General features: G+C 42.3%; 3 protein-coding genes across 3 annotated transcripts; 2 read left to right on the forward strand and 1 right to left on the reverse strand.

Moving 5' to 3' along the window:
• The first annotated feature begins 569 nt into the window (after positions 1–569).
• On the forward strand, positions 570–16,179 carry LOC132989529 (sodium-coupled neutral amino acid transporter 3-like). The gene is made up of 16 exons (XM_061057219.1): positions 570–761; positions 6,322–6,450; positions 6,537–6,606; positions 7,468–7,583; positions 8,109–8,182; positions 8,561–8,653; positions 8,815–8,896; positions 9,842–9,924; positions 10,207–10,265; positions 10,959–11,075; positions 11,285–11,364; positions 13,549–13,649; positions 13,738–13,862; positions 14,111–14,255; positions 15,167–15,270; positions 15,375–16,179. The coding sequence occupies exons 2-16, from the start codon at positions 6,386–6,388 to the stop codon at positions 15,477–15,479; spliced, it is 1,419 nt and encodes a 472-aa protein (XP_060913202.1). The 5' UTR covers positions 570–761; positions 6,322–6,385; the 3' UTR covers positions 15,480–16,179.
• A 2,114-nt stretch (positions 16,180–18,293) lies between these two features.
• On the reverse strand, positions 18,294–22,494 carry LOC132989535 (uncharacterized). Its single transcript, XM_061057227.1, has 5 exons — positions 22,383–22,494; positions 22,042–22,288; positions 21,096–21,163; positions 19,173–20,951; positions 18,294–18,671 (listed from the first exon to the last, which is right to left on the reverse strand). The coding sequence occupies exons 1-5, from the start codon at positions 22,492–22,494 to the stop codon at positions 18,493–18,495; spliced, it is 2,385 nt and encodes a 794-aa protein (XP_060913210.1). The 3' UTR covers positions 18,294–18,492.
• A 1,589-nt stretch (positions 22,495–24,083) lies between these two features.
• LOC132990018 (DELTA-thalatoxin-Avl1a-like) lies at positions 24,084–26,031 on the forward strand. The gene is made up of 2 exons (XM_061058024.1): positions 24,084–24,409; positions 25,437–26,031. Exons 1-2 carry the CDS (start codon positions 24,345–24,347, stop codon positions 25,861–25,863), a joined length of 492 nt encoding a protein of 163 aa, XP_060914007.1. The 5' UTR covers positions 24,084–24,344; the 3' UTR covers positions 25,864–26,031.
• The last annotated feature ends 300 nt before the right edge of the window (positions 26,032–26,331 follow it).

The raw sequence follows: 26,331 nt of genomic DNA on the forward strand, positions 1-26,331 counted from the left end.
CCAAAATAACCCTGGGAATGTGTGTATCCTGGACCATCTGTTGTTTCAAACTGCCCGGTTCAGCTGCAGGACCCGGGACACCTCGGACACTTCAGGGGGGAACACTGGTTTATATATTTACCTCCAGTTTGGCTGGTTTCCACATCGATCTAATGAGGGCTAGCTTTTTCCAGTTTGCTCTCCAGGCATCAGCAGCAGCAGAAGCAGACGCAGGAGCAGGGGCCAGGCTCTTATGCAACACCGCCTATCATCTCAACATATTTCCACTGTTAGCACTGGGAAGAGAGCTGAAACATGGAAACAATTCAATAGGTCCAGTGTGTGTGTGTGTGTGTGTGTGTGTGTGTGTGTGTGTGTGTGTGTGTGTGTGTGTGTGTGTGTGTGTGTGTGTGTGGAGGCCCAGACATTTCCCCACAGACCCATCCATCAACAGAGGCCTGAGAGAAAGTCACAGTTAACTTTTTTAAGAGGACTGCCTTCACATGTGACATCACCAGAAACCTGAAACCGTCATTTCCAGCCGCCCTCCCTCCCTCTCTCCTGCTGCTCCTGCTCCAACATTTGCTCTCCTCTCCTCTCCTCTCTCCCCCCCCCCCTTCAAACCTCTCCCTGTGCTTCTCTGCTGGGCTCCAAAAACAGGCCAGTGTTCCCGTCCCCCCCCCCCCCCCAAGACCCAAACTGCTCCATTGATCCCGGGACGTCCAGCTCACAGGGTTCCTGCGCGTTGAGCTCTGAGGACCCAGCTGAGCGTCTTCCTGCAGGTTAGTGACTTCTTCATGCTGCACTGTCTGAGCTGGAGCTTCTGTGTTTGCCACGTGGGGTGGACACTTGAGTCGAGTCTTGGGGAACCATGGGAGAGGAGAGCAGGCAGAGCTCATGGGCTCTGATTTGTAGAGGCTTATTAGACTCATTGTGTGGGGCACATAATCCAGCTGTGCTCCAGATGTTTTCTTACAGATTTGACACTTTAACCCCTTTTTTTTATTTACTGTAAACGCCCTCAAACTTAAAGTTATTAGCAGAAAGCAGCATGATTATTAAAAAGACTGCAGTGTTATTTGCAGAAGTATCCTGATCCTAGAAGTATTTAAGTTTTAAAAAATGGCTTCTTCTGAAATGCAATTTTGTATAAATATAGTCGGAGTTGGCTGCAGTGTTTGAAGTCTTTGCACCACAGGGAGTTTAGATATTTGCCAGCGTGTATAAAGATATCGTTTCTGCTCTGTTTGCAATTTTATTTTCTGATGTTAAACATTTTAAGACTGTACATTTAAAAGGCACTAATAATGAGATGTATTTTAGATGTTCATGACAAAAGAAGAGGGTAAGAGCGTTTTAAAAAACAAACAGTTGTGGTTATTCTCTGGTGCTGAGTTAAACTAAAGCTCAGGAGACATGTGTGTCGTGCTGTAGATTTCAGAGGGTTTCAAAAATAAGGCTATAGGTGACAGTATTACATAAGGCCATAGATATCTGCACAGTCCATGATTGGAAAACAGGGCAGGGCCTAAGTCAGGCACACATTGTACGCTATATGTTCCCTCCCCCCCCCCCCCCCCCCCCACCTCACTGTGTGGTGGTCTCTGTGTCCTGTCACAGCCTGATGAAAACACGGTCTGTGTCTGAGATGTCTAAACAGGGAAAAGGCTTTCTTTAGCCTCTTAATGGCGCTTCAAAAACCTTGTGTTTAATGTAAAAAATAAAAAGTATAATCTCCAACATGTAGGAAATAATGAGTTTGTCTCCGGGAGTGAGACGCTCTCAGGGACCCTTCAGTTGTGCACAGATTCAATAAATCAGATGGATGTTTATTGAGTGGTGTTGCTCGATTTATTTTGGGTTTCTGGAGAGCCTCAGGCTAGCTGTTTCCCCCTGCCTCCAGTCCTTATGCTAAGCTACGCTAACCAGCAATCGGTCTGCACTTGAAGCTGCGGTCCAGAAGATTATCAGTTAGTCGGTTAGAAGACTTTTATTTGTTGATTGAGTTGTCAGAATGATGATTGAGTTAGTAACGATAACATTGAATAAGAAGAGAAAGCCTTTTAGAAATGCTTCACCACAAAAGTGCACAAACATAAAGGCTACAGGCAATCATCAGCAACAAACAACTTGAATTCAAGCAGGAAAAGAAGAGGGACGATGTTTAAAAATATTTACAGGCGATGAAGTATTCTGCAGCATTCTTGCTACAAGTAAAGAATATATTGCAAAGATAAGGAATATGTTTTCTGCAGGTAGAGAGTGTTTAAATAGTACAGGTAAAAAACAAATAAAAATGTTGGGCCTTACCGATATGGAATTTTTGGGGCCGATACCAATAATAGGGGGGGCTTATCGGCTGGCTGATTTATCGGTCTGTCTCTGATACATTTATAAATATATATAAATATATTTATATATATATATATATATATATATATATATAGCATGCAGCATTTGCAGTATTTTTGGGGTGTTTTGCAAGAAAGATAACAAACCCAGCCGAGGTTAGTCCGCATGAGAGAGTAAATAGAAGCAGTGTTTCTGTGGTTTCTGCAAAAAGTAGAAACGGTTTCTCTGAAGACGAATATAGAAATGACAGATGATTTCACTTTAAAATGAGACTCAATTCAAAGATCTCAGAGCTCGGATGAAGACTACAACTGTCAAAACAATCAGGAAGATCGACTCTGTTAGAAGGATGCCCAGAAACACAGCGTCAGTGTCTTCTTATGAGCATTCATTCTGCATTAAAGGAAGAAATGGAGATTGATGAAATAGTTTCAAAAGCCTGAAATCCATCTGAACATCTCGCTCTCAGAGAGAGAGAATCAGAAAAGACCCAAATGTTGGACTTGTCATGTCCTTTGTTCTGATGGATCAAGTGTTTATTCACTTCAGTTTAATTTACCTTGTTGTGTTTACACCTGCTGGTTTCTGTGCTGGCTGGACATCGTATTTTTAAATCTCAGGTTAAAATAATCTCCACAGCGGATTTCTGTCAGTTACGTAATGTTTGAGCCCAGAGTCTGGCATAAATAGACGTTTCTGTTTACATTCGTAAACGTGTCTATGGTCTAAAAAACGTTGGCAGGACACTGTTGAAGCTGATTGGTGCTCAGGGTGGGCGGGTGTACCTCCAAACAATCCGTCAGATAGTGACAGGTGAGCATGCGGATCTACCAGACTTTACTCGATGATCTTTATTTATTTGATATATGTTTATTATGTGGAGTTTCTGAGCGTCCATGTTTAGGTTGTTTTTGGTATTTTGTGGATGTATTGTCTGGCGTATGTCATTTAGTGTGGATTACAGATATGACCTCACCTGCACATGTACTTTTCATTTTCTGCTTTTGCATATTTTTCATGCAAAATAAATAAACTCAACCTCACTGAACTAGTACTTAATGAGGATAGATCCCTGCAGAGACTGATTATTCACCTAATGTAAAACAACAAGAAGCTAATGATACGTGAAAACACTTTTTGATCATGTTTGGACATAATGCTGAAGACTCATGTGCTTAACAAATCTTAGTATGGAAAGAAGGATACTGAGTATTTTTTACGGTTTAATTTTAGACTTTTTGGGCCGTTATTTTAGAGATAGGACAGGATAGAGTCAGATATCAGAGAGCTAGACAGAGAGTGGAGAATGACATGTTGGAAAGGAGCCACAGGTTGGACTCGAGCCTTGGCCGCCCTTCTGGAAGACTGTAGTCTCTGTACATGGGAGTCGCCCACCAACCACTAGGGCACCGGCGCCCCAATACTGATTTAAAAAAACAAACATTTTAGATAAATTTGCCGTATAACCAATGATTGCTGCTCCAGAAATCTGTCAGTATCTCCAAAATCCCTGTTACTGAAATGATTTTCCACACACATACACACAAGATTAGAGGTACCCAAGAGGACTTGCATGACAACCTCCTCCACAAAAAGATCAAATGATTTGTGTTACAGCAGAAGGAAGCTTTAATAACTATATTTTCTCCTGATTCAAACACATTTCTTTACCACCTCGCTTTGAAATATTTGAGAATTTATCGGTTTTGCACACACAGCATGAGCGTGAAGGTCCTCTTCCCAGGGACGGTATTTACAAATAGAGCCCACATGAGGACGAGCGAACAGAGAGTCAAAGTCTGAGGAAGTGGCCCGTCAGTCATGTTTGAGCAGGAGGTCATTCTCAGCCGTTATCTGTGTGTCTGTGGTTCAGTGAGCCGGATGGGCCTGGCTGCTCTCCACACTCTTTATCTGCACAGCCACGTTGCTTTTAGCTCGGGTTTCAGAAAGATGTTGGCACATGTTGGCTGATGTAGCATTGTTTGTTTTAGCAAAGAGAGATTAATACCTTCTGTTTGTCAATAAAGTGATGAGAGGAGATGTTTAGAGACCAACGCTACAGTCAATATTGGATGAAGCCTGAGTGTCGTCACCCGTCTGTTCCTGCAGGGGACGCTGGAGTCCCATTGATGGCGGTCTCCATGATTGAAATGCTGTCTCAGTCTAACTTTCAGTCGACCTAACGACAGGCTGAGAGCTGGAGCTGAGGCGGGTTTTAAACCTCCTGACAAACCGTTTTAAAAAATTCACCCTGTACAGTGTGTGTCGATCGAGACATGAGCTAATCACACCTATTTGTTTTTTTGAACCAGGCTGTAAACATGTTAATCTCTGCTGTAAAAACAGGCTTTTTAGAATGAGTGTGTATGTGACTTCCTGTGCTTCTGCAGCCAGCATCTAGTGGACACTCCAGGAACTGCAGGATTTTGCATCAGCTTAATTTTTCAACACTGGAGGTTGCCGCTTTAGTTAGACTAGGTATCACAATATCCCAAGCCAGGAGAGGAAAATATAGACCATCACAGGGCTTGGGGTCTACACCAATACAGTTACATTTTTGAGGTGTAAGTCAGGTTTTAAGCCTCCTGTGTGCCAATCGAGACATGTGCTAATCAAGCAACATAATGAATTCTAATCGAAGAGGCCCATCAGTTACCCAATTTGCTGTGGGTTAGTTTTCAGTTGATCACATTAATAACCAAGGTCTCGACATCTTTGTGTAATATCTTAACAAAACAAACACTACGAGGTGAATGTGTGTGTGTGTTAATAATGTCATATAGTGTTTGACCTGAGTCCTTGGAGAAACTCTGCACTGTTTGTTTGATTGGCTTGTCTGTCGGTACATGCAGACCCGACACAGACACGTGTGTACTTTGATAGCCTAGGGTTAAACCGAGCTGCTGAACTCCCCTAATTTACTTTCTCTCTCTCCGTCTCTCACTGAAGCCTGTGTCATAAATCATAAATACTGTACGGATCACATTAACAGATGATCTAGCTAATAAAAATCTGTGAGATCCTAGGCTGCCAAAAGTCAAAGCCTACTAAGCGAATATGTCTGATTTATAGTCGAAATATTTCATTACAGTTAATCTAAGCCACATTCACCAGAAAAGTCCAGATGAACATTGTATTATGAGGCATAAAACACATAAAAAAGGGCCATACTACTTGTGATTAGTAGGGATGTAACAATTTGTTTATTTGAAGTTTCTTTAAACAGGAAAACCTCATTGAGATCATGAATCTCATTTTCAGGAGCGTCCTGGCCAACAATATCTCGCAATACAATTTTTACAATGGACAATTTAAATCAATTTGACAAAAAACTTTTCTTTTTTTTTTTAACCAGCAGAGGGCGCTATCTCCTTTTGTCTCCCCTTGTGTGACGTCAGTAAAGCCCGGCGGACACTGTGCGATTTTTTTAAAAAGTGGAGTGTCAGCTCACACTGTACGACTGAGTTGTTTACGATGCACGACCAAAGCTCAAGATTTATGTGCTCACTCTGTACGGCCGGATTGTCTGGCATGACGGAGCATTCACAGTTGTCAATGTGCATTTCAGTTGTCTTATATGCACGGCTCAAATTCACACACCTGCAAAAACGCACACTCATACTGATATAAACACAAGCCAACTGACACCTGCCAACGTTTCTTTAATAATCGGAGGGAGAAAGCAGATTAAACAGGGATGCCTGCTGTTGCCACAGTGATTTTTTCTGAGAGGGTTATACCAAAAACTTTAAGACTCCGATGCAGAGATGAACAAGACAAAAAAAGAAAGTTATGAGCTTTAGGGCAGCCCGAGCGAGCACACAAATTCAGTTAAAGAAAAGGCAAAAATACCAAAATATCTGAAAATGAAGAAGTCAAAGCCGTGAAGAACAAAACTGCAAACTGCGGGAAAGTGATGCACACTAAAGGTTAAAGACAAACCTGCAGCTGAAAATGAGAAAAGTAAAAATTTTGTCCTTTTTGTTTCAGATTCCCTGATTTGAAACTTGCCATCTATCCAAAGAAATAAGTCATCATATGTACCTGCCATAATATGGAGCTGCAGAAGCTATCAAATGGAAACCACCACCATGACGTTGAAGTGCCTTCGGATGGCGGGTAGGTGTACGCTGAGACTGACGGTCATCAGAGTTACATATGGTTTTAAGCTGATTATTCCTCACGTGTTTCTTATTCTATCACAGAGTTCCACCTGAGGAGGAAAAGTTCCTGCCACACAAGAGCGATGGATCGAAGACAGCTCAGTTCACAGACGTGAGTACAAGAGAAAGAATAACCCTGCGCGAGTACGTGGACTACAACAACAATGGTGGACTCCCAAATTCAGTTTATACTAATCACTCCCAGCTAACTTGATAGCATTGTTAGCTTAAAATACTGGTGAGTCCACATCAAACACATGGAGGTTCATGATACAAACAAAGGACTTAAATTATCGATCGAGACATGAGCTAATCAGACCTATTTGTTTTTTTTAACCAGGCTGTAAACATGTTAATCTCTCCTGTAAAAACAGGCTTTTTAGAATGGGTGTGCATGTGACTTCCTGTGCTTCTGCAGCCAGCCTCTAGTGGACACTTGAGGAACTGCAGGATTTTGCATCGGCTTAATTTTTCAACACTGGAGGTTGCCGCTTTAGTTAGACTAGGTATCACAATATCCCAAGCCAGGAGAGGAAAATCTAGACCAATCACAGGGCTTGGGGTCTACGCTGTTTTGACACAGTTACACATTTTTGGAGGAGGTGAACGCGTCAGGCTACGTACGCAGGCTTCTCCGTAGGTACAGGGCTACACAATCAAAGACTCTCACCATTTTTGGCCATGTTGATGGCGGTGTGCTGCCGTAGTAGGCCATCAGAAAAATATGTTTTCTTTTCATTTTAACAATTGTATTAATCATTTAAAGACATATCAGTTGCACTTGAAAATTAACATAATTCAAGCAGCAGTGAGTTCCCCCGAAAACTAAAATATTAATGCACAACAGTTGCATATTATATATATATGGTATGGTAGGTTTTACACTGTTTTGTGACAGCATACAAATACAGGCTATAATAAGATCCCTTAATATGTCTTTAAAGTTAACTTTACAGTCTTGTGTCTTCTCCAGTTTGAGGGTAAAACCTCTTTTGGGATGTCCGTTTTTAACCTGAGCAACGCCATCATGGGCAGCGGCATCCTGGGTCTGTCGTACGCCATGTCAAACACTGGCATCGTCCTCTTTCTGTGAGTAATACAAATACACACACGGCGGTGGTACACAGAGTCCAAATGACCGTCACACACACCCCTACACACACTGTACCACTGTATGCAGTTCTCTGAAAATGACAGTCGACAAACAGACGCACGATGAGACAAGGTGCATGTTACTCAACTCCGATAGTTGTGTACGTCACAAAGTTATGACATAGTGTGTTCTGGGTAATGTTTCTGAAACACAAACAGACAAAGTTAGCAAATAAACAGAGTGGACAAGTATCAGTAAGAAATCTAAATGTGTCTTATAACACAAAGACAGAATATAGAAACACATGATTAATAAGCATGCAGTGTTTCATTACAATGTTTGTTTTCTTTAAATTAATCATATGAACTCATAATCTCCATACGTCAAATACATTGTGGAAGACCTGACCTGATGTAGACTTATAAGGCTAAATAGTGATATTTTTCTATACATTTGTCCTTGTTTGTTTCGAGAAAAGGTCCACAGAAAATGAAACTGTACTGTATCTGTACTTTTTGCAGGTTCTTGCTGACGTGTATCGCATGTTTATCCTGTTATTCCATCCATCTGCTGCTAACCAGCGCGGGCGTTGTGGGTAAGACGATCGATTTACAAACTGTTGTAGTTTACCTAAGGTCTACGGATGTGTCACAGTGTTAGGAACGTAGGACCCCAAGTGCAAAAAACAAAACTAAAGATTTGGTTTAACAAAAGGCAGAAATGAAGCTTGGACGGGAAGTACGTCACATGACCCGTATTTGAGTATGTTGGCACAATATATTTTGAGTATGTTCCCCTCTTACCTATGTCTCATGAGCATTTTATTATTTATTGAAAAATAATAATACTGGATGCAACCTTAAGAGTCAGAGAATCGAGTGTATCGTATCATATTTCATCGTAGTAGCCCAGTTGTGTAAATACAAAAGACTTCCACTTCATAAACATGCCTCTTTGTTTTTGCTCTCTGCAGGTATTCGTGCGTACGAGCAGCTCGGCCTGAGAGCTTTCGGTCATACTGGAAAGATTCTAGCAGCGGTCATCATAACGCTTCATAACATTGGAGGTAAGACTCTGACATACAGGTGTGGTATTTGAAACATTGGTGTTGTTTGAGTGGGTGGTGGTGGACACTCATCGGGAGTGGGAAATCACAGTTTTTGGAGGAACATGCGTGGAGATGTTGACTTATAAAAACACCTTTTCTCTGTTTTTTCTCTTCTGCAGCCATGTCCAGTTACCTGTTCATCGTCAAATCTGAGCTACCGCTGGTTATACAGGCTTTTCTCAACCAGACGTCCAGCTCGGGGTGAGTACTGATGACACCTTTCAATTAACCAGAAAGTAATTTATCATCAGTTTCACAAGTACAAGAGTAGAAGATAAAAAATTAAACTGCCTGTTATACTTCATACTTATGATGGTAATGAGGGAATGTGTCACAAAAATCCAGTTTCCACCAAGCGGTCTGGTTCAGTTCGGTTCCAATGGGTACGCATTTATTGACATTTCCACCGTGAAAAGTTGGGAGTGGTACCAAAATAACCGCTCCGTGTTGTCCTACTTTTTAGCTACCCTTGTGTTGGGGTTCCAGGAGTACTGATTGGACCCTAAAGGGTGGAGCTAGACACACTGCAGTCCGTTGATTGGTGGAAAGAACCGTCACTATCTGTGCGACAGCAGCAAATAAGGACAAACACAAAACGTGACATGCTAAAATATCCCCTGGAGTAATTTCAAGACTGTTTATGCTTTTGGTAGCACCGCCTGACTGATGACCTCAAAGGTGCAGACCTTCCTGGGGAAGAACACAAAATGCCGGACATTGTGTGTTGTTGTTTTTTTTTCATTGAATATATGGGCGGCTGCATTGCACCGCGCTACCATGATGTAATGCTCCAAAGTAGCTGACGCGGCTATCGCCATCTTGCTTACACCCAGCCATCAAAGTCAAGGTACGATCGGCTGTGGAAACGCAAGCTAGATCAATATTTACCGTACTGGACCAAACCGCACCACTTAATGGAAATGGGGCTTTAAGGAGGTGACGTCCTGAATCATTGCTGTGATTTCTTTTACAGCAATAGAAGAAGAAACGAAAGATTAGAAATGTTCTCAGTTGCAGACTACAAATGCAGAACTCTTCTGATTTAAAAAAAAGAAGAAACGTCATCTGCCTACAGACTCTGTGTTCCAGTACAGAATCTGTAAAGACAAATAACCATCCGTGTCATGTTGTGTTTTCTCCCTCTAGTGAATGGTTCATGAATGGAAACTACCTCATCATCATCGTCACGGTGTGCATCATCCTCCCGCTGACCCTGATGAAACACCTCGGTACGTCACTTCTTCTCATGTTACCGATTTTGTTTTTTAGGGCCATACTTTGGACATTTTTTAACAATTACTTCAAGTCTTTGGAAATATTCTGCAGTTATTTTCTTAATGTATACGTATAAGCTCAATTCAATACGGCTTCCACAAACCTTTGTTGAATTAAGGACCAGTTCTGCTCACAAATATGAGTAAAACGTTGCTAGAAACAAGAGCAAGAGAATCATGTAATTCATGAAGTGACCAAACGTGTTTTTGAGGGTTTGTTTTTCTCATGTTCTGCAGGGTATCTCGGTTATACCAGCGGCTTCTCTCTCTCCTGTATGGTCTTCTTTCTCTCTTCGGTGAGTCACTAGAATTATAAAATTATCGACCACTGAGCTAACCTATCACAGCCACTAACAGATCATAGCTTGTAATTTACCTAGCAGTAATTTACCTTATAAACTGCATGTTTTGCATGTTAAATTATAGATTCAATATCAATATTATTCTTAAACCAATGAATCAAATAACAGACTCATTGCATTTTAGCCTCTTTTAGCTCTTGTTTCAAAAACTACTTTGCAATAAAGTTTCGATCTGTGTGCTGTTATCAACCTGTTCTCCTGGAAAGTGTGTTTTTCAGAGCAGAAAACTTATAGTATCGAGATTTAAAGACCCGGGAGGGAACATTTTAAACGCCAGACTAAACAACAAAACAAAGAATGACAAAAATGATTCTGGGAGCTGCAGCTGACGGGCGATGAGCCCAGGAGGAGGAGCCCAGTTTAAATGTTGTGTTTACAAGCTGCAAAGAAAAATGCCACTGACCCTACCTTTAAATATTTGAGGGTTTGAGCTGCGCTGACCGTGGTCATAAAAACATAATTAACTGCCGTTCAAGTTGTTGAAATCTGTGCAACACTTTTGGGAAAGTGGGAGACATTTTTACAGGACAAAATAACTCTCCATGTCACGTCCATGCTGCCTTAAACCCGTTTATTAACGGACGATTGGGTGGGAGTAAATATAATGACTCTTCTTTGCTTCATCAGGTCATCTACAAAAGATTCAACATCCCTTGTCCTCTGGAAGCGTTCGGAAACTTCTCAGTGAGCCCCGTCGTCCCAGATGAAATGTGCACGGCCAAATTCTTCACTGTCAACCAAGAGGTCAGAGAGAAAGCACTCCCCGAACTCCCCTTACAAAAAATATGACCATTCAAGCTGCTCATGTATGGTGATCTGTGTTCAGAGGAGTCAGTGCTCAGCACGTGTACAGTGCGGGAACTATTTGTGGTTGCATCGTGTTTCATGGGGTGGTGTAGGGTTCATGAGCTTCCTGGCGAGCTTGTGATGTCTCTGTGTTACTTGACTTGCAGACGGCGTACACCATCCCCATCCTGGCATTTGCTTTCGTCTGTCACCCTGAGGTGCTTCCCATCTACACGGAGCTGAGCAAGTAAGATGCACCTGTTATCACATTCCTCACATACTGTACTCACCGAGCACTTCCACCGCTCGTATGCCAGACACCTTTTAGTTCCTACAGTGTAATGAGATATAAGGACATGCTCTTAAGTGCATCCACTTTCTTCTGGTTTTTGAAGTTGCTCTCTTGAGTGTAAGGGGTCACAAATTACACAAGTGTTCAGCTACCATTTAGGTTTTTCCCAGCACCAACTCTGGTTTCCAAATATTGAGCGTAGCGACAGTTCAGGCAGGCCACAGAGTCGTGCTCTGCTAACATGCTAGTGTTTTTATTTTATTTTTTATACTTTATTTTTCATTTTTGTTTTACAAGAAACACAGAAGAAGTGAGGGCTTGGGCAAGACAGTATGAATAAGATCAAATACAAGAATGTAAAAGGCACAGGTACAGTACATAATGGATGGTACATTCTAATGAAACAAGATATATTTAGGAGTCTTTATCTTTGTATGAATCCCATTTTCTCCAATATTCTTCTATTTTTTTTCCATAAAGCTAATGGAATTCACAATGTTCCTCAAGAGTCTCATGGTAGGAGGGTTCTTCTGAAGCCAACATTTAGTAATCACTTTTTTACTTGCCACCATAAGAATCTTTTTATGTTTTTTTAAGTTTTATGTCCTTTTTACCAAGACCTTCAGGAATTTTTCCGAGGTAGAGGGATGTGAAAGAGAAATCCAATGTGATGTTCAGAGTCTCTGCGGTTAATAGTTTCACATCTTTCCAGAAGGGAACACGCTAGTGTTTTTGATAACAGCTGATGCAACCCTCATCAGCTGATGGCCAGTGGCCAATTGGCTCATCACACTCGTGCCGCCTTATTTAAGCTACACTTTTCTGCTCCCTCTGCAGCCCTCCTCCACCCCGGCTCCTTCTTTCATGCTGAGTCTGCCTAAATCCATGTCACTATGTTGTCAGTGATGCCTGCTCTGTTTGGTGTTTTGCTGCTTCTCTCCCTGCCGAGGCTTTTCCTCGAATGCACGGGAAGGGCAGGAATGTGTGCTGTTCCTGCCCGATGCTTTCCATGAACAGTAAGCATGTGAAAGGGCAGGGAGGTCCAGGAGCAGAGGTATACCACCAAATATAACTTAACTGCAAAGGAAGTCTTGACTTAGTGGTCCTGACTCAAGCACAATTTGGCTGAGTAGCCTTGCCATAGGAGAATATTACTCTGAATAACTGCGGTGTACTTCTACCCTGTAGGGATTTAAAGCTGTTATCACTCCTGAAAATGTCGAGAACATTTCAGGACAGCCTGCTACCGAGCTGCTTATTCCCATGTCCCTAACAGCGTGGAGTTTTCCCTGAAAGATGGGAAGGGGAGTGGAGGGGTTTTTGCGTCCAAGAAGGCAACACATGATGTAAAAAAAAGATGCTGCAGAAATAAAAAACAGCAGACAAAGCGACAGAGTCCGACATAACAATGGGAGTTTTTGCCTTACTCTAAATGGAATTGGAAAAATTCAGAGTAGAGTCGAGTGTGAAGCATCCTCATTACTTACACAAAAATAACAACCCTTCAACAACAGTCGCAGGATATAAACATGGGACATAGTTCAGCTTGTATAGCGTGTTTTTAGCCTTCAGACAACTCACCGCCAACGAAGCAGCGGGAGAAACTTGGGGTTAAGGACACTTTGACCTTGACCCTAAATGTGCCAGCAGGAGGAGCTTGGGATTGAACCCTCGTACTTCCTGTTGAGAGATGACCGACTCTACCACTGATCCACAGCCCCCATTCGTTCACCCGCAGTAAATGTTAATGAGTTTTACCTGCAGTGTTCACACTTGGGCTCATCCTGATTTTTTACTCAGAAGCTCACTGCATAAAAAAAGCGACTTAAGTCGACTCATTTGCGTTCACAAATGCAGCCCGGTCCAAAGAATTTCGAGACATTTTCAGGAGATTTGTGCATGTGTGGAAAGGCCAATATTGACAACTTTGAAAAACATTTGTCCAAAGTGTGTTGCCCACTTTATCTCAAAGTCAAAGGAAGTGACTGAACCTTAATTGTCTAACGTGGAGTTTTGTTTACAACCTGCACAGATGGCCAAAAAAAGAAATCCATGACAGCAGCTGATTTCATGTTTGAGAGCTGTAACACTCATGATGTACTGCATCACTAAAACATCTAACACTTTGATTCCTTTCAGCCCAACAAAGAGGAGAATGCAGAATATCGGAAATGTTTCCATCCTGGGCATGTTCATCATGTACTTCTTCACCGCCATTTTTGGATATCTGACCTTCTACGGTGAGGAAACTTCTCTTTAAATCATCTGCAAACGTATCCCGGTGTATTGAGGATGAGGTTTTATATTTCTGTATCTGTGTTGATGTAGGCTTCACGGAGGCAGAGCTCCTCCATACCTACAGTAAGGTGGATCCCCTGGACACCCTGATCCTCTGTGTTCGTCTGGCCGTCCTGGTGGCCGTCACCCTGACCGTCCCCGTCGTCCTGTTTCCTGTAAGAACACTGTAAACAGGTCACAGAATGCAGGAATACAGAATGAGATCATTAAGACACCTTTTCATGAGACATGAGGAGCAGAACTCAAAGTTTATTTTGTGGATTTTCAACCGACTGCGTTCACTTTTTCCAACATTTGTTAATGGCACACATGAACAATAAATTATGCACTTTAATTTTAATAATGATGACTTCCAACACACTGACTAGGTATCATACTGAATCAGCGTCTGTGTTTCTGTCAGATCCGTCGCGCTCTCCTGCAGCTGCTGTTCCCAGGTAGACCCTTCCACTGGCTGCGTCACATCGCCATCGCCATGTGTCTGCTGTTCGCCGTCAACCTGCTGGTCATCCTCGTTCCCAACATTCGAGACATCTTTGGAATCACTGGTGAGATGTATTTTAAATTAACAGACCCTAACTCTCAGTCTTTTCGATGGCTAGTGTGTCCTTTTAATTCACTCTTACTGTCACTTATGTGACTCATACTCGTTGGCAAAAATGGAGTCATCAAAAAAACAAACTGAGTCATTAGTTTCAGTTTTAAATGCAACATCTATCTTTAGTTTCTAAAAAGAAGCATCCTGGATCTCTTTGGTTTTACTGACGCCGAGTTTAGCTCTGTTTTTGAAGTAGCTAGCTAGCGTACTTTGTCCTCTGTCCAAGTCTTGATTTGGAACATAAGCCATGGTTTGGAGGATGCTGAGCCTAAATCACCAGTTGCTCTTCTTTCTTACCCCTTACTTTGGGTCGTAGTTACCAAAAGTGAAGTTTTGAAAAATTAGTTTTCTCCAGGTGTCTAGGCTCAGACTTACGAGCTCAGAGTAAATCCACTGCTCCTCACATCGAAAAGAGACAGTCAAGGTCAAGGTAAACTTTATTATCCCCGAGGGGCAATTTGCTTTACAGCCAGCAGTGAATCTGAAATACACACAACAATAAATTGCACACACCAAAGGGGTGAGGTGGTTTAGGCTTCTGATTAGGATGCATCCTTGGCGCCTTTGAGGTTTTCTGGGCACGCCCAACTGGGAGGAGACCCTGGAAAACCCAGAGCTCAGTGGAGGGATTATATATCCAATCTTGCCCGGGAACACCTCAGAATCCAGGAGGAGCTAGGAAAAATGTTGCTAGGGAGAGGGCGCGCTGGATTGGCTTGCGACCCGACCCCAGATAAGCGGAATAAAATAGATGGATGGTTTATGAATTGTACAGTTGGTTACAGTTTTTAAAGTGAGGATAATTTATTGTGTTGAAGAATTACAATGACTTGATCTATTTTGTCTTCTCTGTTTGTCCAGGTGCAACCACTGCTCCCAGTCTGATCTTCATCCTTCCAGGACTGTTTTACATCCGCATTGTCCCCACTGACCAGGAGCCCATGAAGTCCAGACCCAAAATCCAGGTAGGTTCATTCCCCCACCCCCGCAGACAGCAGAACAACAAAGTCAATGGAAGTGAGAACAACAAAAGTTGAATCCTACGTTGTGTCTTTTCTTGTGTTTCCAGGCTGCATGTTTCACAGCTCTCGGTTTCATATTCATGTCCATGAGTATAACATTCATCGTGCTCGATTGGACGAGTGGAGAAAAGCGAAGTCTTGGTGGTCATTAAATTCCAATACCCCAAAACCCTCCAGCACCTGCAGGCCAATGCTGCACCCCCTGGTCCTCCAGTCCTCTGGACAGGAACCAAGACTCAACCTTTCTGCTGGAAGGCTCCCAGCTTTTGTGGGACTGTTTTTAGTAATCGTAAAGACAATCTGTCCCTCCAAAGTGGTGACAGGAGCCCACCCAGGTTGATATAAACCATCCATCAGCATATATCACAGGTGGTGTTCCTTTGTTCACGAAGAGCCGCCAACATGTTGACCATGGACGCCCCGTAACTACTCAAAGTTATTTGCCTTCACATAGGTATAATGTGGTGTTTAATAACAGCTACAATAAAAGCAAATTGGAGGAATGTCACGATAAAAAGTTTAATTTTAACAGCAGCTTTTGATGGAGTAAAGTTATTTTAGGATGTGCTTTAAATTTTTTTTTGTATTTAAAAAATGGATTCCATCGTGGTGTTCAAAATTAAAGTCCAATCATTTGTGTTTATCAGAGAGCTGAACCGTGTGAGATACCTGAACTAAAGTGTTCAGATGATTCATTTTAATTCGTCTGTTTTTGGTTATTGTAAATCTGAAGGGAAGTGGGCTTCAATCAGCCTACGTGAAGTTTACACGACTGTGAACCAATTAATTTGGTAGAATTAATTAGTGAATTTATTCTTGAGTGGATATTGTTTAATAAAAATTCACGAAAGATTTAACCTGTTGGTGTCATTTTTGTAGTGCAATCGAAATCTGTTCATAGGAAGAAGACACCGACGACATGACCTCATCAAAGAAGCCACACCCCTAATTATGCATGGATTAAACTCAGAATAGTTAATTGGCGATTTATACAAAAACTCCCCACCCATACTGTTGTCATGAGTAGAGAAATGAGCTATAGAGAGGCTGTACACATGTGTATTTCTGCTGTCAAGTTGGACATTTTAACATGGGGCTCTATGGGGACTCACTTTTCACACTAGCCTCAAGTGGACACTCGAGGAACTGCAGTTTAGATTACTGCCAAAGTCCTCATGAAGAAGAACTTCGAGAGTATCTTACTGCCGTGTCTTGGTGTATTTCTAACTGAAAGGGGATGAAACCAATCATGAGAGAGAAAGAAGGACTTAACATTGGGATTAATTTGATTGGATGGTGGTTTTTTAAAGAGATTTTTGGGCCCTTTTTTGCCTTTTTTTTTGCCTGGATAAGACAGCTGAAGAGAGACAGGAAATGATGGGAAAAGAGGGGAAAGGGCCAAGGTCGGATTCAACCCATGGCCACTGTGACAAGGACTATAGCCTCTGTAAAGTGGGCGCGTTATATACCTCCTAGGCTATCTATCGTTTTATTTCATAAGAACTTTAACAGGAAAAACAGAGAAAAAAACACTGAAGAGGAAACAGAACGGGTGTCGGAGGACTGACAGGATGGGAGAGATGTTTTTCTTTCTTGGGGAATTCCCATGATAAGTAAATCAAGTACTGAAGCCTCCGCATAACAAAGGAATCCATTCATCAGACCAAGAAAGCGATTTACTGTCTTCAGGGTGAAACATGACTTAAGTGATCCTTAAATCTAAAACGCTCCAGACGAAACTAAAAGTAGCATGATCTCAGTGTAACATTCAACTTCAACTTTTGAACTCATGGATTTGCTTGAATAGAGAAGTATTATCAGAAAAATTTTCTCACAGTCTCAAATGTAAATGTACCTAAGAAAAAGATAGTAGTTTCATGTTAAAATAATATTCTGCACATTCAAAAAAAACAGTAAGAATGTAGAGATTTTAAAAAATACTCCCAAACCATCCTTCAACTGAAACTTTTATTGTTTTAATTAAGTTTTAGCATGATAAAACTTATTTAAGAAATTCAAATATTTGTGTAGAATGGAAACAGGAGTGGGCCTAACATTGAACCCTGAGGAACCTCACCAGTGGTATTTTTAACAGCACATTTGATCACTATTTTATTACTATTAACCATATTATTACATTTCTATAGACATATTGAGAGATTTAGTGTCCTTTTATCACAGAAGCTTTATTATGAAAATTAATATTTCAAATTAACTTATTCTCTACAACCACGACAATTCATGCAATCAACATTATTGCCTTAATGATAATAATCCAGTAATATATCAAAGCACTCAGGAGTTATTTTTTATAATCTAATATGGTTTTGCTGATAATTTGTCTATACATTTTCAAATGTTTTACGACAAGTTGAGGGTTTTACACTAAAGTAGTCCTACTTTTATCAAAAATAATTTTTCGACCAACAACATGATCAACGTTTGGAAGCTTTTAGACCTTTCACCGAAAAAATGTTTTAACATCAAGGAAATGTCTTAATAACATAGTGTTCCTGGTCACTTTTGTTGCCATGAGAAAGCTGAATAACTTGATTTACACATCAGGGGAATTCCCCCTTTCTTTCTTTTTAAAAAAAAATGCATGAGACAGTCATCAGAAACCTCCACCCTTTCCGCATAACTGTGTTTATACTCTAACATAGTGGCATTCATTTAAAAGCAAATAATTGTCATCACTGAGTCTGCGATGTTGCTACTTAAGCCATTTTCACATCATTCTTTTAAAGTTGTGTCCTACCTACTTAGACCCCCCCACCCCTCTCCTGTCCAACAGGGATAGTCTCCTGCTGTAAGGTACATGTGTGAACAAGCAACTCAGGAAGATTTCAGGAGCAGCCTGCCGGAAATTGTCTCAAAGTTTTATAGGTGCATGTGTGAAAACAGCTTTAATATGTTTTTTTCTTGTCAGTTTGTCAGTGGCTCCTCTCTCTCATTTCAAACACCCAACATAAGTGCTCATTTACATAATGTACATGAATCAGGTATGGTTGATTCTTAAAAACATTTTCATCTAGACTAGTGAAAAGCTGAGATCATAAATAAGAAAGAAGAACCACGACAAAGAGGAAGTAAAATCTAAAATATTCCAGGGAATGTCTGAGGGGGAAAATGCAGATCGACAAGTAAGACCCAGGTGAGTTGTGCTCAGTTGTGCAGGATTTGAGGTAAACGTTGTGGAAAACATTTGGAAAACATGTCTACCAGTACCAGACAGTACCTTTTTCCCTCACTGGGGGTTAGTTCGATGAAATCCATCATGACATGTTGAAAGGGTCTGTCTGGTGCTGGGTGTGCAGCTTGATGTGTCAGAGGTCTGGTCCTACCTGGATTATTTTGGGCACATATCAAACAGTTTTTACAAAAATCAGCTGCAAATGTAGAAAATCCTTTTGTGAACCAATGTTTTTGAACTACAGCACATATACCTCCTTTTGACACATGGTCTAGGCCATGGGCCAACTTACAATAGGTCAAAAACAGTCTACGAGGGAGACAAGGTTTATCATCTGGACCTCTCCATACACCTGCAGAGAAGAGGCAGCCGTTTTGAGACCAGAGCTTTCGTTCTGCAGGGGTAGAGAGAGAGGCCAGAGAAGACAGGGAGGCTGTAGGGGAGGGTGAGGAAGTTGAGTCAGTGTGTAGATAAGAAGTGTGAGGAGTGGAGGCCGCTGCGGCTTTGGCAGCTGAATCTGCTCGAGCGTTACCTAGAGACACTGGATCTCGGCCAGAGGTGTGTGCAGTACATTTGCAAACAGCAATACTAGCTGGTAGGAGGATGGCGTCTAACAAAGCTGCAACTTTGTGATGGTGCAAAATGGGTTTACCATCTGATTTGAGAAATTTGCGATGTTTCCAAAGGGCTCCAAAATCATGCACAACTCCAAACGCGTAGCGAGAGTCTGTGTAGATGGTAACAGTTTTGCCTTTTGCCTTTTTGCAGGCTTCAGTCAGGGCCACCAGTTCTGCTGCTTGTGCTGAGTAATGAGAAGGCAGAGGAGAGGAACAAACAACAGAAACATCATCAACAACAGAAAATCCTGCATGGGCCGTGCCCCGTGCAGGATCTCTGAAAGCAGAACCATCAACATAGAAAATGAGATCAGGGTTAGTGAGAGGTACATCTTTCAGGTCCGGTCTCGGGGTGCAGGTGTGTTGGAGTTCTGCAAGGCAAGAATGGGGTTCACCCTCACCCGGTAAGGGCATGAGGGTGGCAGGGTTAAGCACAGCACATTTTTTAACATGAACATTTGGCAAACCTAGAAGTGTGGTGTGATATCTGAGCCATCGTGCTGGCGTGATGTGTGATATTTTCTGTTCCTGTAAGATAGATGCAACAGAGTGAGGCACCAGAAGGTCCAGGTGGGTGTAACCCACAAAGTCACGTGAGGCTAGCACTGCAGACTCGCAGGCAGCCACTGCACGCAAGCATGCTGGGAGGCCTCTGGCAACAGGGTCTAATAAGCGGGAGAAGTAGCCAACAGGTTTCAGCTGACCCCCATGAGCCTGTAAAAGAACAGAGGTCATACAGCTATGTTTTTCATCAACGAACTGTGTGAATGGCTTCTCTGGATCTGGGATGCCCAAAATGGGAGTGGACTGCAAGGACAGTTTAAGGTTTTCAAACGCAGTGTTTGCCTCCTCAGTCCACTGGATGGGGCTGGAAGCTGTCAGGTCTCTTTTGTGCACGATGTCTCTCAGCGGTCTCTCCATCTCGGAGAAATTGGGAATAAAATGTCGACAGTAAGAACACATGCCCAGGAAAGAAAGAACTTGTTTTTTAGTCATGGGTTTAGGTGTCTCTGCCACAGCTTTAACCCGAGAGGGAGAGAGAGATTTACCCTGTGGTGTGAGGATGTGGCCTAAAAAGGTCACCTCCTGTTTTACAAACTGTAGTTTAGACAGGGATGCTTTATGGCCTTCTTCAGCAAGATGGCGCAGGAGGAGGATGGTGTCTGTCTCACACTGTTCTTTTGTTGGGGCTGCGATGAGAAGGTCATCAATGTACTGCAGCAAAACTGAACCTGGAGAGAGTGTGAGAGGGGAGAGACTGCGAGACAAAGCCTGACAAAAAAGGGTAGGGCTGCAGGTCAGTCCTTGGCACAGGCGTGTCCATGTATAACGCTTTCCTACGAACTGGAAAGCAAACCAAAACTGGGAGTCTTTCTGAACGGGGATAGAGAAAAAAGCATTAGACAGGTCCACAACGGAAAACCATTTAGCAGAAGAGGGAATCTGGCTGAGAATGGTGTATGGATTGGGAACATTAGGAGTAGGGGCCATGATGGCAGAGTTTACAGCTTGTAGGTCCTGCACAAAACGCCAATCTGTGGGCTGTCCGGCAGGATGGATCTTTTTTACTGGAAAGATCGGAGTCTGTACTGGTGAATCTTCACATGGAATAATAATTCCAGCCTTGAGGAGAGAGTTAAAAACTGGTGTTATGCCCTCTATAGCTTCTTTTCTGAGTGGGTATTGGCGTTGTTGGGGTCTGTAAATTGACTTTGGGATTATCTGAACCGGTTCAAATTTTTTTATCAGGCCTACATCATATTTGTTGGCTGTCCAGAGTGTACTAGGGACTTGTGCCAACAAAGGTGAGATTTCTGCATGTGAGAGCGCTTGAAAAAGATATGAGGAAGTGCGACGTCTCATATCATCTATGAGATGTGTTGAGCGGAGACAATGAATTTTCATAGTTAAAGGATGTCTGTATGCCTGCAGTGAGTGAGAGAAAAACACATACGAACTTCCAGTGGCAGGCTGCCAGTCATTTGCTGCACTACACTGAGCTACAAACGGACCCAGATCCCGCCACCTGTCGGTGGGAGCTTTTGAGAGAGAGATGTGGGGGTGTGAGCCGTATACGTCATAGAGTTTCATCTGAGCTGGAGTAAGCTTGACAGATGCTGCACAGCGTGTTCCATTTGTGTAAATGTCCGTTATCAAAACATTGTCATTCAGATCTTTGAAAAATCGTTTTTCATACTCCGGGTTAGGCCCTTCGGAGCAGACATAAGAGGTGCAGTGTAAATTTTCTGGCTTCATCTTCTCAGTGGTGTTGGAAACAAGTGTGAGTGCTGTATTAGTTAAAAACTGAGCAGATATGTAATTTATCCACCACTGATAAACATACAGGGGAGTATTTGGGCTGAAATGAACGGCCAGTAAAATGTGATACTCCCCTGACTTCAGCAGGGGAGGGGGAACACGTGTCAGTCCTGTTAACCCGTAAGCCCTCGGGGGGTGGAGGTTATCACAATGCCAAAAGCGCACATTAAATCTCTCCCCAGAAGGTTAACCGGGCACATGCTGGACATTAAAAAACGAATGTTTAGCTTTTGTTTGTACTCCTTCAAACTACCATGAACAGTTGACAGGTATCCCATACTTTTCCTTTACACAAGAACCACAGGCACTCGTGGACCATGAAAAACGACCACTGTCAGGCAAAGACATTTCAGATGTTTTTAAAACTGAGTGGGTGGCTCCTGAGTCAACTAAAAATTCGACATTCTGTCCCTTAACGTTACATGTTATCATTGGCATTTTCTCATAAGCTTCAGAGGAGAGACGGGTATAAGTACCCTCCTTTGCTTTGGGAGGGGTTTCTTGAACATTTATTCTTTGTTGAACTAAGCCAAGCAGTGTATCAGTGCGTGGAGCGTGTAATGTGTGTGTTGTGTGTGCGGGTACATTACCAACTCCTCTCTCTGATGGTCAGTCCGAGGCATAGGGAACTTGTTCGTTGTCCTGCCAGCCCCTGCGACGGTTTCCTCCGTCCCCCTCTCTTGGTGTTTCTGGACAGTCTTTGGCCCAGTGGCCATGCTTCTCGCAGTTAAAACATTTGGTGGGGTCATATGCGCGGGAATATCTTCTTCCGCGTCCGTGCCCTTGGCCCCTTCCGCGTCCACGGCCTCTGTCTTGTCCTCTGAAAGGGCGGCTGTCCAAGTGGGACAGAGCCAGCTGAGCATTTAGAGTGGCAGTGTCTAGGTGTCTGGCAGTTTTGTCTCTCTTTTCTTTCTCTCTTTGTTCACCGTGTTTGGTGTGTTTGAGGAGCTCTTGCAGTCTGTTTTCAGCCCGGCCTCCCACAAGGGTGGAGCGAACTTGGGTCAAAATAGGCTTGTGGAGGCCTTCCCCAAAGGCCATCTTAATGATATTTTCAAAGGGGGTTTCAGGCCCCTTGAGATTGTCCGTAGAAGGGATTGTTCGGACTGATTGCTGGTTGCTGTAGGGGCAGGATATCTTCTTTGCCTCGAACTCCACCGGTCAGAGAGGGATAAAGAGCAGACACAGGAGGTGTGGTGGGGTTATCAGTGAAAGCATCTGTTTTTTTTTGTTTTTCATCATTTTTTTCTTTTTCATCATTTTTCATTTCATTTTTCATTTTTGGTAAAACTTTCCCTGTCTGTTTCCTGTCTCTGACTTCCGCTTCTGTCATCCATATTTTCCAACATTCCATTTGTCTTTCAATCTCCTCCAACTTTTCTCTGTCAATCTTTTTCTTAGACTTAACTTTCTCTTCCTTCTTTTTCAAACACGTCTGTAACTGTATCAGTTGATTCACGCTTAGACTTCCTTTATCAGGAAATCCACATTCGTTTATCCAATATTCAACACATGACAAACATTTTTCTCCTTATTTCTTTTTCATAAACACAAAAATTGGACCTTGCAGGTCAGCCCCATCCATCTTACTCCCTGCAGACCCCATGGTGTCTGTCCTGAGATTATCGAGCGTCCCCGATCAATCTGTGTAAATTTCTACCTTTACACTGGTCTTTCCAAGTTTACCGGATTCAAGGAGTCACCTGAACTCCTCCGGGCCTGGCGAAGTCACCTGAACTTCCTTTATACTAACTACCTCGTAGTTATAGGGCCGTAAGATGGAGGAAACTTAACCTTTCAATTTTGTCCTAAAATACACAGTGACCTTTGACCTTAAAATTGTGAGATCAGAATGTTTTTACCGTGAATTAAGAGGTTTTCTCGTTTGTTGGATTCCGAGGTGACAGCCGCAGTCCACGCCGTCGGTCCTCTCGACCTTCAAACTTTCAGGGTTGAGGCAGGACGATCTTTTTCAAAGTCCTGGATGATCAGTCACCGTCTGCCGTGGATACGGCGGTCAGCCTGGAATCCCACTTCTGACATCAAGTTTGTTGTGGATTTTTCTGTTGGTAATAAAAGATCTCAAGTCAAAGTCTTTTGTCTTTGTGTATTTTATTGCATAAAGTAAAAAGTTATTTTGCAAAAGGGGTAATCAGCTACAAAAGTAACATCAGTCACAAGTGCATCAAAGATTCCCGGGGCAGTCCAGGTTGCAGAGCATATTTATACTTTCACAGGGTGTAGGTATTTTGCATATACATGAGTGATATATCGTCATTGGTTTCAGCTTGCCCTAGTGACTACGCCTTCTGCTAGTTTGTCTGGTGATTTATCTATGCAAGCTTCTATAAGGCACCTGGTTCGGAGGAACACCAACAGAAACTCCTTTGTCAGGAGGGCACTGATCTAAGGTCATGCTGTACCCAGATCCTGAGGAGTGTCCCTGTTGGAGATACAGACCCAGGCCATACAGAGAAACAGTTTCTAATTGCTAAATGACGCACAAACATCCTAATCTTTTAAGGTCAGACGAAGGCAACAGACAGATAGTATTTTTCCACTACAGTTGATATAAAAGTTCAGATTCAGAGCCGAGGCAGTGAACAGGACGGGTGAGTCTCTGTGAGTGTGACAATATATTTATGTGCTTTTAAACAGGAATGTATTTCGTGTTTGTTTCATTTATATTTATGCGTTTGGATGTTTTTTTTTTATAATTCTAAATTTGTTTCAAAAGGTTTCTCTCATGAACATCGGGCTCTTATAATATCAAATCTCTTTGAAATAGAAAAAATCAATTTGCAGAATGCTTTAAATAAAAAAAGACAGAATTAATAAATAAATCAAATACAGCTGAGTAATAGATTTTTGTTCAAGTTTCAGACATCATCATGGCAAGCCGTCAGGTCACCATTAAGTTTTTAAATTCCTCCAGGTACAGGATGCACAACTCGTGGTGAGTTCAGACTTCACAAGGAGAGGAGTTTCAAGCGTTTCATTTTTCTGTGGTAATAAAGCTATGTTAGCAGTTTTCCCCTGCATTCGGTCTTTGTGCTATGCTAGGCTAACAACATCCTGGACATAAGCCTGAACTGGATGCTCCAAAACAATATATTGTTGAATGAATTGCAGGGGTGTGTCCAAGATTTCTGGGCCCCATGAGTAGATCTCACATTGGGCCCCTCCACCACAGCCTCAGCCAACCCTGTTTTAATATTATAGTATAAAAGCAATAGAGTTTAAAAGAGGGACAACTTTAAAACTCTATTGCTATTTAACTGAAACAATAACAATGAATTACACTACGTAGTATATGCATCTTTTTGGCATTTTAATTATTTTTAATCTTTAAAAAGGTTGTTAAAATTGTGTTTTCTGTTTGAAGAGTTAAGAATGAAAGCAATATTTTTTCTGCAGATATGACCTTCACTGTGACAGTTGTAACCAAGGCCTGGTCCACATGTAGGCGGGTATTTTTTCAGACAGTTGTCAAAAACGATCGATATTCTTGACATGAAAAAATTGCTCGCCATTCCTCTGCAATGACCATTTTCAAAGTCATCCATCCAGGCGTCTCTGCTCGTCAACATAGTGGGAGAGTAACTGTGTCTGTATGTGTGAGCGTGTAAAAAGTTAGCATTGTTAGCACCAGCGCTAGTTATAGTTACGAAATAATCTCATGTTAACTAAAGTGACAGCGTTGCACGATGACGGCGCACAGGGTGAAGTTACAAGAAAAAAACTCTGTTTTCAACATCTAAACATAAACACCTTAAACAGAGTTTCTGAACATCTTCACCCTGGAAGAACTTTTACAAAAGGAGAGTTTTCAGAGACCGAATACGAAGTTTGTGTACGAAAGGTCAAAACACATAAAAGAACCTCAGTTTTCCAAAATACCCGCCTACGTGTGGAACAGGCCTCAGACTATGACTTGTGCTGAGATGTTGTTTGTTTGTTTGTTTGTTTGTTTGTGTCACCAGTGACTACGAGTACAGTGGATACTGTGAGAGTCCTTTGCCCCCGTATCTTGACTCGGACTTGTCTAACTCTGGCAGTGCTGTGTTCTCAAAGTTTTACAACTCAAGGTGGGGAACTGCAGGAGTCGTCACTTACGATCTGCTGAAGAACTCCTCAGAATCTGTTGGAACAATGGCCGTCATGTTCTCTAACCCCAACATCTTTGCGTTGTACTCTAACTGGTTTGCAGTGGGAGTGTTTGAATCCGGTAAAAGTTGTGATCACGATCTCTACTATAAGATGTATTACGGGGAAGAGGAAGGGTTCGTCCGAGGTAAAGCCAAAGACTTGGGCCTGACTTATGATGGTCAAGCTGTTGCCATCAGCGCCACCATGTCAGACAGTTACAAACCTGTCATCAAGGTGCAGGTGAGCAACTACTCAAAATAGCAGACTTCAAACCATCAGACTTTAAGGGTTGAGGCAGGACGACCTTTTTCAAAGTCCTGGATGTTCAGTCACCGTCTGCCGTGGATACAGCGATCAGCCTGGAATCCCACTTCTGACATCAAGTTTGTTGTGGATTTTTCTGTTGGTAATAAAAGATCTCAAGTCAAAGTCTTTTGTCTTTGTTTATTTTATTGCAACAAACCATCAGACTGCTGACTTTATATAAAGATGGATGACCTCTACCTCATCCTGTTGTATGACAGTGGAGCCATGACACCCCCGGGACTAAAACACATTTCACCTCCTGATAAATCGTCAGATAAAAGGTCAAAGGTCCCTCAGGTGTGTGTCCGTTTGAAGCAGACACTCACTCTCTCTGACTCTTGTGTTACTCGCAATCGCCACATAATCCATGCGTGCCAAATTCTGAAGGCGCCATCCGCTCCCACTCTAGTCAATGATTTTGAT

Source organism: Labrus mixtus, chromosome 15, assembly GCF_963584025.1.
Source record: "Labrus mixtus chromosome 15, fLabMix1.1, whole genome shotgun sequence".
Classification (NCBI taxonomy): domain Eukaryota; kingdom Metazoa; phylum Chordata; class Actinopteri; order Labriformes; family Labridae; genus Labrus; species Labrus mixtus.

Excerpts from the sequence above, each read along its gene's own strand:
- LOC132989529 (XM_061057219.1), top strand. The coding sequence starts at position 6,386 with ATGGAGCTGCAGAAGCTATCAAATGGAAACCACCACCATGACGTTGAA. Across the intron at positions 7,584-8,108 it reads ACTGGCATCGTCCTCTTTCT|GTTCTTGCTGACGTGTATCG; the intron begins GTGAGTAATACA and ends TACTTTTTGCAG. Across the intron at positions 8,897-9,841 it reads AACCAGACGTCCAGCTCGGG|TGAATGGTTCATGAATGGAA; the intron begins GTGAGTACTGAT and ends TTCTCCCTCTAG.
- LOC132989535 (XM_061057227.1), bottom strand. The coding sequence starts at position 22,494 with ATGGCCTTTGGGGAAGGCCTCCACAAGCCTATTTTGACCCAAGTTCGC. Across the intron at positions 22,289-22,382 it reads CCTCAAACACACCAAACACG|CCGCCCTTTCAGAGGACAAG; the intron begins GTGAACAAAGAG and ends CCACTTGGACAG. Across the intron at positions 21,164-22,041 it reads CAGAGAGAGGAGTTGGTAAT|GTGGCGGGATCTGGGTCCGT; the intron begins GTACCCGCACAC and ends TCCCACCGACAG.
- LOC132990018 (XM_061058024.1), top strand. The coding sequence starts at position 24,345 with ATGGCAAGCCGTCAGGTCACCATTAAGTTTTTAAATTCCTCCAGGTAC. Across the intron at positions 24,410-25,436 it reads TACAGGATGCACAACTCGTG|TGACTACGAGTACAGTGGAT; the intron begins GTGAGTTCAGAC and ends TTGTGTCACCAG.